The sequence below is a fragment of the Mycteria americana genome, chromosome 18 (assembly GCF_035582795.1).
Source record: "Mycteria americana isolate JAX WOST 10 ecotype Jacksonville Zoo and Gardens chromosome 18, USCA_MyAme_1.0, whole genome shotgun sequence".
Lineage (NCBI taxonomy): Eukaryota > Metazoa > Chordata > Aves > Ciconiiformes > Ciconiidae > Mycteria > Mycteria americana.
This window is the reverse complement of record NC_134382.1, coordinates 10439194-10455820: the sequence shown is the minus strand read 5'-3', so window position 1 is coordinate 10455820 and position 16627 is coordinate 10439194. Positions and strand designations below refer to the sequence as shown.

The 16627-nt window shown below is 60.5% G+C and overlaps 2 protein-coding genes across 7 annotated transcripts in view; one reads left to right on the top strand and one right to left on the bottom strand.

Moving 5' to 3' along the window:
- The window catches only part of MEGF6 (multiple EGF like domains 6), a 51848-nt gene extending 49995 nt beyond the window's left edge, over positions 1–1853 (top strand). For both annotated transcript variants that reach the window (XM_075520432.1, XM_075520431.1), the window contains one exon: positions 169–1853. In XM_075520432.1, coding sequence (XP_075376547.1) covers positions 169–236 — 68 coding nt within the window. In that variant the 3' untranslated portion in view covers positions 237–1853. The remainder of the gene's footprint in view (positions 1–168) is intronic.
- A 1235-nt stretch (positions 1854–3088) lies between these two features.
- Positions 3089–16385, bottom strand: ARHGEF16 (Rho guanine nucleotide exchange factor 16). Of its 5 annotated transcripts, none has more exons than XM_075520433.1 (15): positions 14652–15648; positions 13985–14564; positions 13250–13301; positions 12585–12754; positions 11985–12041; positions 11316–11476; positions 10031–10183; positions 9284–9413; positions 8497–8571; positions 7367–7459; positions 6512–6666; positions 5918–6127; positions 5456–5529; positions 4859–4960; positions 3089–4392 (listed from the first exon to the last, which is right to left on the bottom strand). In XM_075520433.1, exons 1-15 carry the CDS (start codon positions 15233–15235, stop codon positions 4253–4255), a joined length of 2736 nt encoding a protein of 911 aa, XP_075376548.1. In that variant the 5' UTR covers positions 15236–15648; the 3' UTR covers positions 3089–4252. The 5 variants fall into 5 exon arrangements, with proteins under 5 accessions (XP_075376548.1, XP_075376550.1, XP_075376549.1 ...); XM_075520436.1 differs by lacking the exon at positions 14652–15648 and adding an exon at positions 16341–16385 and having other exon boundaries at positions 3090–4392; XM_075520437.1 differs by having other exon boundaries at positions 3090–4392; positions 14741–14766.
- Positions 16386–16627: the final 242 nt, after the last annotated feature.

Below are 16627 nucleotides of genomic sequence, written 5' to 3'. Positions count from 1 at the left end.
AACAGGCTGTGGGCGCAGAACGGGGGGGCCGGCGCTCCCAGCTCATGCCTTCCCCTGGCCGGGAGCCGGGGGGTCAGCCCCGTAGCATCTCCCCTCCCGAGCCACGGCCCGACCACAGCCCACCCGGTGCACACAGCGAGGACTGACCTGTGCCGGCTTCCCTTCCAGCTGTGCAGCCCCCGGCACCCGCCGGGTCACGTCCGCCCCAGGGCAGGCTCCGGCCGGTCAAGCACTAGGTCCTGCAGCTGCTGGGAGCGCTCCCTCGGTGTGACCAAGCAGCCACCTGAAGACGCCAACCATCTATTTAACAAACTTGTTTACAAGCCACATGAGCGGTTGTCATTGCCCGACAGACTATGCCGCTGCTTTTGGAGTTGTCTGAGCGAGGCTGAAGCGCCGAGCGTAACCAGTTCACCACGGTGGCACGGGCTGGCCTCCGGGCACGCCGCGAGAGCGGGCACGCCGACACCGGCGCGCGCCCTCGGCCAGACAGCAGAAGGAACAGTTCGGAAGCGGTCGCTTCTGCTCAGCGGACTTCGATAGCTCGTGGCAAATTGCTGGCCTTGATCTTTTGGGTGCTGGGCTTGGGGAGGGGGCTGAAATTATGGTCCAAAATAGGTATTTATGCAACGATATTTATGGGAAGCTGTACAACAGCGTTGTCAGAACTGATGGCTGAGGGTGCCCAGCTCTCCTGAGATCACGCCTCCTCTAGAAGTACCACCTCACTTGAATTTCTTTTTTTAATTTGAATTTGTAATGGTCTTTTACTGTAAATTATCATTTGCCATGGGGGCAAGACGTTGGGCTCTAGCGCTTACCACGCCGCCTCTGCGGAGCCAGTGCCCACAGCCCAACGCTCGCTCTCAGCACGAGTCAAGTGCCCCGGTTTACATTTCCAGCGACGGGCAACGGCTTCTTTGCGACAGCGCAGTCTGCTCTCGACAAGCTCTGCAGGGGGTCAGGAGCCGGGTTTTCATACCGGGAGTATGTCAGCCCACTTGAGCTGCCCATGTTGTTTGCTCCACTAAAAAGCAAGGTGTAATAATCAGAGCTACTGTGTGGATAGACACAAAGCTCTTGGTCCGATAAATGCAAATCCCTATTTAAGCGTTCTCGCCCCAGCCCTGGGCCCTGCGTTATTTTTTCCATCCCAGTTGAACCCGGGAGCTGGAAGGGGATGGAGGCAGGGGGACCAGCCAGGAAGCTGCAGAGCTGCAGGCAGTTCCTGCCTCGGCAGCAAGCGCGGAGTCACGGCAAAGCCTCGGCTGCCACCTGCAGCAGCGGGGAACGCCATCGCCCCGGCGAGGGCCCGGGGCTACCGGACCAACAGCCCTCCTGAGCCAGGCCCCGTCATCGCTTGGCACAAAGCTCGTGGTGGATGGAGCCCGAGAGCTGGCCCTGCCACAAGGAACCAGTCTCTGCGAAGGAGACGGGCGCTCCCGTCCCAGCACATCGCCTCTGCTGCTGCTGCAGTACAGCCCTGCCCAGGCGCTTGGCCTTTAAATTATTCCCACGGGGGCCAACTGAAAATAATAAAAGAATTGTTTCTTTTCCTGATGGAATTTATTTTAATCTGTATATAACTTGTAATTTTTTGCTAATTCTTTTCTTATTTTATTTCTTCCTTAACAGTATTTTTTGCATTAGATATCATTATTGTGAAGAAATAATGTTAATATAAGTATGTAGTGAAGGACCAAAATTGTGTAATTAAGGTTGTATGTTGTATGATTGATAACCAGGGAGTAGGAAGATTTTGTCCATGTGCCAAATGACCCTGATCAATCCTGCTCGTCTTGCTGCCGATTCTCCAGACAATCATATCTTTTGTTACATTTGCCTTTAAGTGACCGTTGCCTTACCACCGTGTGCGTGTCGGTCTCTTCTCCCAAGTAACTAGCGATAGGACGAGAGGAAATGGCCTCAAGTTGCATCAGGAGAGGTTTAGATTGGATATTAGGAACAATTTCTTTACTGAAAGGGTGGCCAAGCATTGGAACAGGCTGCCCAGAGAGGTGGTGGAGTCACCATCCCTGGAGGAGTTCAAAAAACGTGGAGACGTGGCACTGCGGGACATGGGTTAGTAGGCATGGAGGAGTTGGGTTGACGGTTGGACTAGATGATCTTAGAGGTCTTTTCCAACCTTAATGATTCTATGATTAGACGAAGGTTTCCTTGGCCGGTTGGAAAGCAAACGCAGCCTCCACCAGAAAGCGAGCAGCCCCTCCCCACGCGCCCTTCCACCCAGCACAGGGCGAGCAAAGTGCCGGCTAACGACCCGGGAGCCGTCGGGTGCAGCTGTGGGGGCCGGCAAGCGATGCCACCGTGCCGGCAAGCGATGCCACCGTGCCGCGTGTCCCACCGGCAGCCCCTGCCATCTGCCGGGACTGAGGTGCAGAGAAGCCCTCGGCCCCGATGGCCCTGCTCCAGGAGGGCACTCAAACCTAGCCCAGCCTTAAGCATCGGGATGGATCGGTCCTGTCCCGTTACAGCGTGAAAGCCTGAGCTGCAGCTCCGGAGTAAACCGTACGTCTGAGCAGGGGACCGCAGCAACTCTGTACTGATACTTTTTTATATCATGATTTTTTTCCTGTTCGTATTTCTTAATACAGTTTCTTTGCTTCCCGTTTTCATGCAGCTCGTGTCTCTCTTTTTGGATCCCATCTCCTCTAATTTAGCACTGATGAAAAATTTTAATTCTTCCACAGTTAAGAGAAATAAACAGAAAGCCTCACTGAGTTTCTGTTTCTCTGGTCTCTCTCAGTCACTTACATTTGAAATGTGCTGCAACCGACAGCAGATTTTTAGTGAGCTATTCTGAAGGATTGTTCCCGAGATGTGCATGCGTCGAGAACAAGCAGGGGCCAGAAGGATGCTGCCATCAGACTGAAGCTTTCTTTTTAGAGTTTGTGATGGGGAAGCCTGGCTCCTTGGCGTCAGTCTGACCCCGAGCTGTCACGCTCAGGGACGCCCGGCCCCACTAACAGCTTAGACCCAGGGACTGAGCTGCTGACGCTGCACGCCGTTGCTTTTTGGGCAAGGAGAACACGTGTTTCCTTGGGATCCATGAATTTATTCTTAATCCAATTAATCCTTTAACGGTTTAATTAAACAGACACGTTACAACTGCCCCTGTGAAGCCAAACCCAGACAGCATGCAGAGCTGCCTCACCCCAAAATCGTCGCCGCCGTCTCCCCTGCACAAGGCGCGATGGCTGAGGACGGCAGACCAGCCGGCAGAGCCGCCCTCTCCTGCCACCACCCCCAGGGCCCTACGGCATTAAACATTTGACTCATGAAAAACCCAGATGCTCAGCTATGACAAAAGAACTGCCTCGCCTCGGCCCTCTTCGTTAGTCACTTGTCGGTGCTAATTCTGGAGGAGAAGGGGAGGAGAGGGGACCGCTCCGCATCGCGAAGGATGGGGTTTGAACCTCCGTGACTACGTCCCTCCCCCCTTCTGCCTGGGCACAGCCCCCTGCCCGCCCTGGGAGATGGGAAAGGCAGCGGGAGCTGCAGCATTGACCTTCTTCGTGCTCCTGGCTGGCTTGTCTGGTCCGACTTGCACATCGCTTCCCTCGGGCTGGGGCATCCCCTTCCTGGCCCTAGAGCTGACTCCATGAGAACAACTCCGACGGCACCAGCCTCCGGCACCTGCTATTTTGGCAAGTGACCGAAAGGCGGTGGGTGGGTCACATTAATCACCCCTGCCGAGGTCACAGTTGTGTTCAAAAGAACCAAGAATAATTGTGGGGGGGAAGAAAAGAAAGAATAAAAAAGAAACAGGAGGGAAAAAAATTGGGTCAAGGAATAAGCCTAGCACACAGATTTAAGTTCTTAAAAATTCTCGATTCAGGTATGCTCTCCCCACGCCCCGGTCTTCCCACGCAAGGTGTGCAGCCGCTGCCACGAGGCAATGGCCCAGATGCCAGCAGGGAAAGAGATGGCAGCACGAGCCACTTCACAGAGCCTGGAACAGAGCCGCAGCCTTTTCAACTGGAGCCAACACCTTGGCTGCTTCTTGAAGCCTGTTCCAGGTCATTAATGCTAGTGTTGGCCAGGAGGCTCGGATGCCAGGTCTCACATCAATTAGCTGAACGGTAAGATCTGCCGCCTGTGACTGCTCAAGACAAACGAAATCCAAGAAGAAAGGATCTCCCGCTCCCTTCTCGCTATGGGCTCAGTCCACAGAGGTTTGACGACCCCTGAAATAAGTCACGACAGAGGCATCTTTCCTTGGCCGTAAGCCCTACACGTTGGTCTCTATCCGCAGCCGCTCCATCCGGCGGACGTTGCACTCCACCGCCGCGCGGCTGGTGATCTGCCGAGCGCAGGACTGGGGAAACCAGCCCCGTTCACCATCCCTCAGCCTCTCGCCCCAGCACCAGCCTAGGAGAAGAACAGAGCTGGTCACGCAAGGAGGAAGGGCCACTGCTCCTGGGGACGTGCGTGGAAGGCTGGCCCGCTCCCCTTCCCACCGGGCTGCCAGCTAGAGGTGTCCCCGGAAAGCTTTGCAGGGGAGGAGGTTTCTCATTTACTGCCTGTTCTGGGGTTGTTGCTCTCGCTTCTGAGGTCTCTGCTGCCGGCTGCCAGCCACAGCCTGCGTACAGCATCACCGGTGAGCGACGCAGCAGCCGCCCGTGGCAGTGCCACCTCCGTCAGCCTCCGGGGACCCGCTGCCATCTGCTGGGCCACAGCACCGGCCAGCGACAGGGACCCTGCCAGTGGCTTCCTGGAAGCTTCCGAAAATTGCTAAAATCCCAGTTCACTGGGATCACTGAAGCTTTTCCCCCCACCATAGCTCTGCCCAAGATAAGCTTTCCCCGGCCACAGCTCCCCGCTCGCTGACACTCACCATCCTCTCCACCCAACACCAGCACAACGTCAGCCTGCTGCAGGGAAATCTCGTCCGCCTGTTTGGCCAGGTACGCGCGGGTTATCTCCACTTGGCTCAGATCTGCGGAGGACAGCGGACAGCAGGGACCCAGTGAGAAGGCACGGCCGGGAGCCGCAGCCCGGCACGCGTGGCCGGTACCCCCCGGTGCTGGGCAAGCTGCTCCAGCCCGGCCCGGCCGCCCACCCCTCTGGGGCTCCACGGCAAGTCGTGCTCCGTTCCCCTCCTGCCCCTCATCTCTCCCGCTGCCCCCTCCAAGCACACAGGAAGGGGAAGCCAAATCTCTTCTTACGGACAGCCTGAGGCGTTCCTGGAATGTCACTGTGCCTCCTAAGAAATGTATCTAAGGTTTATTGTGACCGATAACTTAATGGGAGGCAACTCCTAACGAGCAAGGTGTGGTACCCCGAGTTCTCCTCTCCATCGACACATGTCCTCAGCCCCTTCTCCAGCAGGAGCGGATAAGAACAGGGTAAAAACCCGTGCCTGCAAATGCTCAGGCTCTGGTGCAACCGCTAATCCCCGCACAGCCAGGCCTGACCTCCAGCATGCCGGTACCTCCTTTAGGAGTGGTGTCAGGCTTTTCCTTTTCTCTGTGCATCAGCGCAGCAATCCACCGGGCCCGGTCACTCCTGGCAGAGGGAAAGCCCAGAGAAAGCCTTAGAGGCAGCATCGGTGTTGCTGGGAAATCCCAGCAGGAAAGATGAAGGCTTTCAAGGGAAGGCAGACGAAGCAAACATCACATTCAGAGCACGCAACGCGAAGATACTTCACAAGCGGTACACATCGCCCAGCAGCTTTGCTTAATGCGCGCAGGGGAAGCATTATATGGGAATTATAAGGGAAAACGAAGAGGAGAAGGAAACAGGGCAAGGGGACAAGCCCGCACAGATCCCCCTTTCTGGGAGGAGGCGTGGGAGGGGAAGGGGGCTTCACAGGAGCCTCAGGGGGATTTCCAGGGCACCGGTTTATCCCACAAGCAAGAACGTGCACCCTGTGAAATCCCACCGGGCCACTCACAGCGTCTCTGCCGACAGCACGATCTCCTCCCGCCTGCCCTCGCTGTCCTTCTCCATCACCACGCGCAGCAGGTGCCCGCCGGCCGCGCCGCGGGCCGCGCCACCACTCCCGCTCTTGCTGGGAGGAGGGGAAGGGGGGTCCGCGTTCTCGATCTTCTCCACCGTGACCTGGTCCAGCGTGGCGTAGTTCATGACGGCGTAGCTCTCCTCGCTACAGCAAAGATGGGATCGGCACCTCAGCCGCGGGCAGCCGCAGAGCGGATGCCGCCGGCGGGGACCGAGCTGCCTCCCGGCGCCGGCTCAGAGCCCCGGTGGGGGAAGTTCAGCGGGCATCGCCGAAGTGACTGTCAGGGCCAGGACACGAGCTGATGCCCAGGGGTGGGACACGGCTCTGCGGACTTGCCGGCCACCCACAAACAGAAGCGGGGCCAAGGGCTGCGGAGCTGGGCGCTTCCCTTCTAGCAAGGGACACTTCAATAACGGTCAAAGCAGGGAAATCTTGAGAATTTCTTAGGCTACATGCTGCTTGGGAAATTGAGATTTTAATTCCCCTAGCTGTTATGTAGGGAAAGGAAGGGGTCCCCCCCAGCCTTACCTCTTCTTCTTGGTTATGATCAGGACGTCGTTGAACAAGAAGAGGTAGCAGAGCCTGCCGGCGCCTCGGCGGAAGATGCCCGCCTCTTCCGACAGCAGCAGGTACAGCTCCCCCCGCTTCAGCAGCCAGCGGGAAGCAGAAATCAGCGGCAAAGGCTGAAACAGATCCAGAGGAAGTCTGACTGACTACCTGTCTCACGAGCAGCAGGCGAAATCACGCCAAGAAGCCGCATTCGAACTCGCAGCGGACGCTGGGGTCAGTCGGCACGGACACGTTGCGCGCTTTTAAACATCTTTTCCAGGAGGCAGGCGGGGAAGCGGAGCAGCCGTACCCCCCGCTCCAGCACGCCCTGAACCGCAGCAGCGGGGCTCAATGTCGAGGCTTCCCTACGGCCCTTTAGAAAGCTGCCCGCACCCGACAGCGCTTACAAACAGATGAAGCCCCGTGTCTGTCTGGTACAAGACAGCAAGAGCAGGCGTCGCTGCCCGCTGCTCCACCCAGGGAAAACCTCCTCCTGTCAAGGGCAAGTCCGGCTTTCACCGGGTGAAAGCACAGAGCGAGGCAGAGGAGAAAGTGGGGGGTCGTGAGGGAGCGGGGATTACCCAGGACTACTCTCCTGAACCCTCCAAGCTGGCAGGGCGAGTGCCCAGAAACTTATATTTAAGTCAGAACAGCAGGAAAAAAATGGTGACCCTGGGCATGAAGCAGCGACGCTGCTGGTGGCAGCAGTGATGCTCCAGCTGGTCGAGGCTCCCTGGAAGGGTTCCCAGGACAGGCCTGACACGCCTGAGATGGGCTACTCTATACCACACCCCAGAAGATTTTTTTTTTTCCGCCACTGCCACAAGTCCTCACCTTCTTCTTTCCAAATTCCAGCTGTTTCTGCAGGGTGTACATCTGCTCTGTCCTCTCCATAGCACGAGCTCCCTCATTGCAGTTCTTAACCAGCTAGAAAAAGAAAAAAACACCACAAGGGAAGCCAAGTCCCGACACAGGTTTCAAGCCAGGTTTGGGGAAAGGCAGCTGGAGGTTCTCCTGCCACGAGAGCGCTCCAGGAGAGAGACGGCACCTTTCCTCTGCCTGAAGAAGGACCAAAGTGAAACCGCACCAAAACCGAGCTTCACCGAGGAGCAACACGAAGAGGAAGAATTAATCATCTGAAAAGAGGAGGTTAAGACAGGAGGACGAACGATCGCAGTTAGAGGGGAGGACAGAACCCTTCCGCAGGCAGCTGAAGCAACACCACGCCCTGGCGTTGTCCCTCCCGAGCGGACGCACCTCTGCCAGATGCCCCTCCGACCGGGGAAGCACCGGCGGTCCCGCGGGGCCCGCCCGGGGGTCGTGCATTTTGTTCCCCTGCCAGAGGAGCAAGCGGGACAGACCACGGGCGGCAGGAGCGCGTTGCCAAGAGCGGGTCTTTAAGGAAGGGACAAAAGGAAGGGACAAAAGGAAGGGCTGCCACCGCCGCTTTGGTGGCTGTAATCTCCGTGGCGCATCGCCTTGTGCGAATGACAGCCGGGGGGAAGGCAGGTGAGACACGGGAGCACGAACAGCGCACGGCTCACGAGTGCCACTGCTCCCGCCGTTCCTGCGCGCCTCTACCCCTCGCTCTTTGCTTTGTTTACTGCTCTTTGCCTAAATCTCCAAAAACCGAGGCAAGTAAGTGTCGCAGCTCGCTATCGCCTCGAGGGAGGTTCTGAGGAGGGAGAGCACGAATGGAGAAGACGACACTGAAGGGAAGGACAAAAGATGGGCCAAAGAGGAAAGAAGAAAAGACGACAAGAAAAAGGAAAAAAACCAAGATCAGGTGAAAAAGGTGAGCAAGAGAGAAGACGTGCACACCCAGCAGCTATTCGGAGCAGAGAAATCTCAGGTGAACTGATGTAAGAAGGAAAACCAGAGGCCAGAACGGCAGGCTCGGGGCCAGAGTGATGGAACGGTGCGCTGGAAGGAGGAAAGGTGGAGAGCTGGCAGCTGGGCCTCACCTTGCTGATGGCTTTCAGAGCTCTGCTGGCAGCTCCGTACGCTGCAGTGCCTGCTTTTGTTTTTTGACAGACAGTCTAGAATGTCAAGATAAGACGCTTTAGTGGCATTGCAAGACACAGAACTGTGCATCAACCTGGGATTTCAGGATGCGACACGTGCTCGAGCCGTTCCCAGCGGTCAGCCTGGCAGCGGGGCAGGCTCGCGCTCAAAGCGAGGTCTAACAGCGCTGGTAGCTGTGAATCTGGTTTCTGCTGGAGCTTTCACATCAGATACGTGCCTGACCATCACTGTCACCCCCTGCACCGGGCACCCCCCTGGCCCTCACTCCCGCAGCCCGTTACAGACCGGGAGCAGTTACTAGAAATCCCACGTCCGGCAGCTTCGCTGTTTAGAGCGGCTGGGTCCACAAGTCCCAGATTTCAGAGAAGCTTGTGCAAGGCCTGCTTTCCCTTCCTGGGCCGCCTGACCGTTAATCAAACAGGAGGCTCGTGCCCCCCACCCTGGGTATCCAGACGCAGCACGGGGCATGGAAGAACCTCACGTCACTCAGGTGGATGGCGCCGAGACGCGGTGTTATTCACAGGGCTTTAAGCTGCACATCTGACACCCGCTAAAAGCAGATCGCTCTGGATCTAAATCCTGACTAAAGACTTGGGCATCCCAGCCTCGGCTCCCAGGGATGGAAGTCCAAGCAGAAGGCTGTCCCGGGCTCAGCAAACCGGAGAAAGGAATAACACAGTCACCTCTTCAGAGGTGCCAAGCAATGCCACCGTGTGACTTACTTACATCTAACAGCAGAGGAAGCCGTGTTACCCTCTGCATAGGGAGAATGAGAAATGATATCATTGGCAGGCCTCCACATTCTGGTTTCCTTTCAATTTGTTTCAAGGCCTCTTTAAATAAGGGGTTTGTGGTTCTGGAACAGGACAAGAAATCTCCATTAACTCTGTTCTTCAGTTATCAAGATTTTCCAGTAGCTTTCCGTGCACGAGAAATGCAGCGCAGCGACGGCACTGCCTCCGGTGCTCCAGGGCAGCCTGCCGAGCGCAGAGCACAGAGCTGGGGCAGAAAACGGACTGATCCGTCAGCAGGTAAAAGCACCCAGAGACGTCGAGTCCACCAAAAGGCGGGTAAAGCCGTAGATGGATCAACAGCGGACACAAACTTGACCTGTACCACCGGTATGATCTGGAGATGAACAGCCTCCACAGATGGCCCTAACACACCCCATACGTGTTCTGACCTTGGCAAGACCCGTCTGACTTCAGTACGTGGTAGCATTACCCCCACCTATCCCCTTCCTTCGCCCTTCTCACGGCACAACACAAATCACGTCCTAATCGCCCGACACAGACACACCGAGGTCTAGAAGTTGAACTCTGCTCAGAAAGGGGACAGCCTTCCTTCGGGAAAAGGATGCAACCACAGGCTGAGGGAGCCACCTGCAAGTCACCGTCCCGTCTGCAGCCAGCTAGCGTCCCCGCAGCCCAGAGACCCCTTGCGAGCCTCTCCTCTGCGCACAGCAGTACTCACAGCAGCTTCTGAAGTGTCCTCTGCTGGTAGACTTCATTGGAGCAGTAGCTGACGTAAGGGCTGAAGCGGTTCGAGGCGTGTTCTTCCACGATGTCACTGATGTCAGGAATTAGGAGGTTTTCCTGGTATCGCTTCTCTAAGTCTTCAAAGAAGCTAAGGAGAGAATTTCGAATAACTTCACTACGTAACTCGTTAGGGCCGAACAAACCGAACAGATATATGTTTAACAACGCTCCCACTGCAACTTCTCCCCAGTTTTCCCAGAGGACACAAGGCCTTGGATCGCTTCTGCACGGGGTCAGCTCTGCACAGCTGAGACACCCACGTCTCCGGCGTGGCTCCCAGCAGCTCCGCTCCGGAGACGGGGAATGCAGCGCTCAAACTCCCCGGCCCGGAGGTGCGTAGGCTTCCTCCGTTCCCACACGAGATCCCTCCTCCGCTTTAGCTCTCCCGGAGGATTTGCTTCTGCCCCATCGGGGCCGCTCCTGCCCGGCTGCGGGAAGCCGCAAGCCCTCGACACCCCTGCAGCAGTTCCCACGCCTGCCGCGGCCCCGCCTGCGCCCTCCTCCTGCTGCTCTCCCACACAGCCACGGCTCCTCGGCCGCCTCGAGTGCCAGCTCCCAACGTGTTTGCTCCCCACCTCCCAGGGCGCAAAGGCCAGGCTTAGACTGGCTCTTTGAAGGCGCGGTTTCAGTTTCGGCACCCGAGCGATCCCCCGCCCGTGCTTCGGAACAAGCGGCCGCTTGCTGCGGCTCAGCCGCCCCGCGCCCCTGCCTCGCCGGCCCCTGCTTTCGGCCGCGCCGCAGCCGGGCTGGAGCCAGGCGGCTGAGCCGCAGCGCTACCGGCTCCGCCCGCCCCGTCTCACCAGCCCAGGGGCAAAGGGAGCACCACCTTCGCGGCAGCACCGGGACGCCCGAGGAGGAGTTTCCGGGCAAACAGGAGCGTCCCAGGCACGGGGACAGGGGCTCAGCCAGGTTTTGGTGCCCAATTGCAGCTGCACGACTGAGCACCACCATTGTAACCCATTAAAAAACTGGGTGTCAGGGTAACAGACCCTTCAACTAGACATTCGGGTCCCGAGCACGTGGCAGCAGGAAGCCGGCGCAGCACGCTGCAGGGGAGCGTGCCGCGACACGAGGCACTAGGAAAAGGGCAACAGGAGGGATGCGTCGGTACCTTCAGCGAATCCAAGGGATGGTTGTTTTTACACGGCAAATAAAAGGAGCTCCAGAGTGAGTCCTCCAGGCCTGCCTGGTCCCACCCCACGCCGATGGCTGCCACTTGCCTGGTGCCGACCATCAGGATGTCGCTGATGTTGGAGAAGAGGTGGTGGTGCTCCGTCTGAGTCATGGTCTCCTTCAGCTCCTCCGACCGCATGAACTGGCACACCAGGACACTCAGGCTGTGTATGTAGGAGTACTCGGAAGTGATGATCTCAAACATTGCCTGAAAAAGCAGGGCAGCGAGGATGTAACAACACCAAGTGGATTATTATTGACTAAGCAAGGCCGTGAATTAAAACTTGCCGTATCTTATTTACGTTTGGTTTGGTACGAAGCCACTGGAAATGAATGAGCTCCAACGGAACGGCATTCCCTCATCTGATGCGTTGCCTGCCCTCCACCAATGACCTCAGCATGTGTTAGGACTTTCACTCATTAGTGAGACGCAGCCCTAAGATGTTTTCCCTTCCAGCAGCTATTTCCCATCAGCACCCGAAGGAGTTGCCCGCGTCCCCTCCAAGACGTGCGGGTGAGCCCTCCCAGTGCTGCCCAGTCCCAGCGCTGCTGGAAGCGGCCGCACCACAAACCCCGCACGCAGGAGCCGAACCCGAGCCTGAAGGCAGCCCTGCTCCCAGCCCACCCCCGCGGGGGGTCCCGGACAGAGTCACGCGCGTCCCCGCTGCCTTCGCCGTTCACGCCGCGCTCCCGGGCACCTCCGAGGCTCCTCTCACCTCCTGCCGTTTGCGCTCCTCGGGGGAGATCCTCTGCAGGATGCCCGCTTCCAGCACCTGCAGGGAGGCCGGCATCAGCCGCGGCCGGTGGTCCTGGCATGACCTAGTGCGGCCAGGGGCTCCGCCCGCCCCACGGCCCATCGCCCGCAGCCCCACAGCCCATCACCCCCCACCCCACAGCCCATCGCCCGCAGCCCCACAGCCCATCACCCCCCACCCCACGGCCCATCGCCCTCCGGCGCTGAGCAGACGCCGCTCCGCAGGAGGAGATTGTTCTCCCCAAGGGCCGGCAGGGAACACCCAGCGGGAGCGCCTGCCTTGCCCCCCTCTGCGGGTGAACCTCTACAAGCCCGACCGCAGCAGCTCCGCCGGCATCCCGACGAGCCTGGGCAGGAACCTGCATGTCCCAGCCAGGTGGTCCCAGAACATCCCATTGCGAAGACTAGTGCTGCAGAATTATCCACTCACGGTTTGTCCGGCAGCTCAGATGGCTTTTAAAATACACGCAGCTGTGCTGCAACGTGGCGTGAGCGCAGGAGCAGCCCGTGGCGAGGGCAAGCGGGGCCTTTCGGACCCTCCGGGCTGGGCTGCTGCCCCTACCTCTGGGAGCTGGCTCCAGGTCACCGGCGCCGGGCGATAGCTCTGCACCACAATAGTGGCATCCAGAGGGGACGGCTCTTCTGGGATGGGTTCCTCCAGCAAATCTTCGTCTGACTCATGGCTGACGGAGTTCAGACCTCTCTCACGGATTTCCTGATACAGCCGGGGCTCTGCAGAGGAAAAGGCAAGAGGTCAGCGAAGCCTCTCCCAGCTACGGCCCACGGGCTTCCCTTCCCACCACTGCCTCACGCCCTCAGCCAAGAGCCCTGCCACGAGTGCCGGCAAGCCAGGGCCAGCACCTCCCCGCCAAGGTCGGACTTTGCACGGCACCGGTTAACCAGCAGCTCCGCTCCCGACAGCTTCCCGCAGCCAGCGTGCCGCGGGCAGCCCTCCCGTGTTGGCCCGGAGCAAGCAAAGCTGGGAGCGCTGCAGCTGCGAGCACGGCATCATCACATCATCACGCCCCGGGGAGCGGGAAAGCAGGGCTGCAACGCTCCCCTTGCAGGTGGGGAAGCGGAGGCAAAAGCAATGGCCCCAGGCCAGCGACAAGAGCAGCACGCGTGGCACTTCTAGGGATTTGCTTCGCTGGGAAGCGCCCCGGTGCCCCGCGAGGCAGAGGGCACGCCGGAGCTGTCGCTCTCGGGAAGACGGGAAGCAGCACTCACGGTCCTTGAACGAGCCGCCACGCTTCTGCACCCGCCTCCGCCCAAAGGTCTTCTGCAAGAAGAAGAAGGGAGAACGCGCTGCAGTTATTTCTGTGGCCCTGGGAAGCACTGAGCTCCTTCAGGAAATGGGAGAAGTTACCTGCACGGCCGGTTAGCAAGTATCACCCTGTTCTTTCAGCCCGATTTTTGTCTGAGCTTTTGTTTGCCTTACCGAAGTGACTCAGCTTTCACCTCGCCTTATCAGGGCCACGATCTAAACCATTTTGTAGTTATGCTGCTGCCTTTCACATCTATCTGTCTCACACCTGGACTTTGCCTGCACTGGAGTCTCCTTTTCCCCAGACCTGCTTCACCCACGGTTGTGCGCAACCAACCAGCACCTCGGAGCCACACACCCGGCCGACCCCACCCTGCAAACATGCCCGCAGCCGCCTGTTGACAAGCGGGAACCTCGGAGCAGCCAGTTATACTCCCCACGAAAGCCATGTCGCTATTTCCAGGCTCTCCGGGGACCTGCAGCATCTGCTGGTAACGTGCAGGCTTCCCAAGGCACAAGTCGCGTCACCAGGCTCAGCGAGCCCCGCCAGCTCCACGCCGGGCTCACACAGCTCTGTAACTGCCAGGAGCTGCAGGAAAAGGGCTCTGCAGACCCCCCGCCAGCAGCTCAGCACCGGGGAAAGCGGGGGCTCGATCCTCGCCCGACAGCAATCGGGTAACAGCGGGCGCAAAACTCACCTTGTTCCTGCCGGGGCTGCGGGCAGGCAGGGCGCTGCCCTCCTCCGACACGGGCTTCAGCGAGGGGACGGTGCTCACCGGCTCCGGCTCTGCGCCCAGGCCCTTCATGGCCGCGCGGTAGGACATGTTCCTCAGGTTGCGCTTGAGGGTCCCCCCGCCGTCATCCTCCACCTCGGCCTCCAGGGAGAGGCTGGGGATGGACGCCCGCTTCGGGTTGGGGCCCAGGGGCTCCCGGCTCGACCCAGATGCCCCACAGCTCTGGTGCCGGGAGGGGTTGTTCTTGGTCTTGGTGGAGACAGCCAAGCTTTTAGGGATCATTTGCTGGGTTCCCACCTTCAGCGCGGCCGGGCTGTCCGTACTGAGGACGATGCGGCGGGGCTCGGCCGAGGTGGGAGAGCCCATTGCTGAGAGCGAGGCGGCGGCGGGCGCCGTGGCGGAGCTGTGCTTCCCGGGCGGGGAGGTCGGGCTGGGGGGCTCTGGCCGCACGGGGTGGCATCGGTACTCCAGGAGAAAGGTCTTGTCATCCACAGAGCTGCCAGGGGGGCTCTGAGACATGATGGCGGCACAGGGAACCGGAAAGCTGCGTAAGACAGACAGGCAGACAGTAGGTGGAACGACTTTTCCCAGTAAGGCAGAGGGCATTCACGCTTAGCCACGGCCAGCGTACCGTTTTGCACGGGGAACCTCGGGGCAGCGCAGGACCCAGTCTCTGCCTTCCCAGGGTGCTGTACGCAGGCAGAGCCCGTACAGACGCACCCGTGATGCTCTCACTGCCCACGCCCCTCTCTCGCGGCCAGCTGGTACGCGGGGGCCGGGCTGGTGGCTCCTGAAGCCTACTGGCTTCAGGCAGAGCGGTGCAGGATGCGGCCAGGCGCCGGGGAGCAGCCAGGCCATGCAGCAGGCACCAGGCAGGCTCGTACCCGAGCGAGCAGCCGGGGCAGGCCTGGAGCACCGCCGGGCCCTGCTCCTCCTCTGCCGCACCTCCGTGTCCCCTCTTAATCCCCTCCGGGGAAGAGGGGTGCCACCAGCCTGAGCCACCAGGGCCAGCCCCGACCTTCCCGGCTTCCGCTCTCTCCGCACCACCTCCCCCAGGCTGATGTGCTGTGAAGACCCCGGCACGCGCCTCACCGCGAGCCCTGTCCCCCTCAAAGCCTGTCCCCGTCCCAAACCGCTCTGAGGAGCGGCTCCACGCCGTGCAAAAACACCTGCCCGAGTCCCTAAAGCTCCTCGTTCGGGGTTAAGCTTACTCATCTCCTTCTGTGGCACACCACGTACGGTGCACCTACTGAACAAACATCTGACAGAGCGTTTTACGCCCACTGCCTACCCCGTTACATAATTTGAGGAAAAACTATGGTTTAATTTCTCTCAACTGAGCTCTCATTGTATGCCATCGCCATCTCCGAGCTGTTCCTTTTCAAAGGCCACGGACCAGCAAACAGAAACCAAGACTTGAACTTACTTCCCTGCATCAATGACTGGCAGAAGCACAAAACAGACCCCTCAACAAAAGCTCATTTGATCAAGACGCTGCTTATTTCCCTGTCCTTGGATGAGGGACACATGCCTCTTGGCCAGAGGTCTGCCAAATGCCCTGCGGATGAGAAAAGCACTACAGTCCACTCCTAACCCCGTCTCGGCTGCAGATGAAGCCTCTCCTAAGCACTGGCCCCGATAACAAGAAACAGGCACACCCGACCGCAGAGGCACCGGGTGCTGCGACGGCCCCAGGTCTCCCGCGCCCGCAGGAGGGCTGGCCCGCGACACAGGGCCTCCAGCCCCCGCCTCTGGCGCTCCGCAGCCCCGGGGCACACGGGCCCACGACGTGCAGCACAGTAACTCCGGTGCTTCCAGCCCGGGGAGCCTGCCTGCGGGGGCACCGCTCCGCAGGGCCAGCCCCGCTCCGCCTGGCAGCCCGGTGGACGCAGCCCGGGGCACGCGGACGAATCCCGGCACCGGCACCTCCGCCGCTGCCCGCAGCGCGCCCGGCCCCTGCACAGACCCCCCGGGAAGGCCGGGCCAGCGAGCGGACAGAGCCGCCGGCTCCTCACCGCCTCTGCCCGCTCCCCCGCCGCGGAAGAGGCGCAGCCCGGCGCCGGGATCCGCCTCCTCCCGGGGCCCGGCCCGGGGCAGCCGGGGAGGGCTGCGCCGCTCGGGGAGGAGGCGGAGGAGCCGGGCCCCGCTGGGGCCCCGCAGGGCTCCGCCGCCCCCTCCCCGCAGGGCTCCCGGCAGCCGCTCGCTCCGGAGCCCCGGACCCGCCCGGCGCTGCTGCCCGGGGCCGCCGCCACCCCACCCGGCCCGGCCCGGTCCCTCCCCGGGGCCCCCGCGCGGCCCGGCCCGCGGCGCCCGCACCTACCCGCGCCCCTCGGAGCCCGGCGCGGCGGCGGCGGCGGGGCGGGGCGGGCCGCGGCGGGGGCGGGCGGGGCCGAGCGCGGAGCCGCCCCGGGGAGGGACCGGGCCGGGCCGGCCCCCCTCGGCCGGGCGCCCGCGGCGGGGTCCCGGCTCAGGGCGGGCAGGGGCGGGGGCCCGGGGCGCTCGGGCTCCCGGCGCTGCCCCGAGCAGGGGCGGCTCCGCGCCGGGCCAGGCGCCGGCAGCCGGTACCGCGGGCAGCCCGCGCCCGGGAGAGCTCTGCCCGCCTTCTGC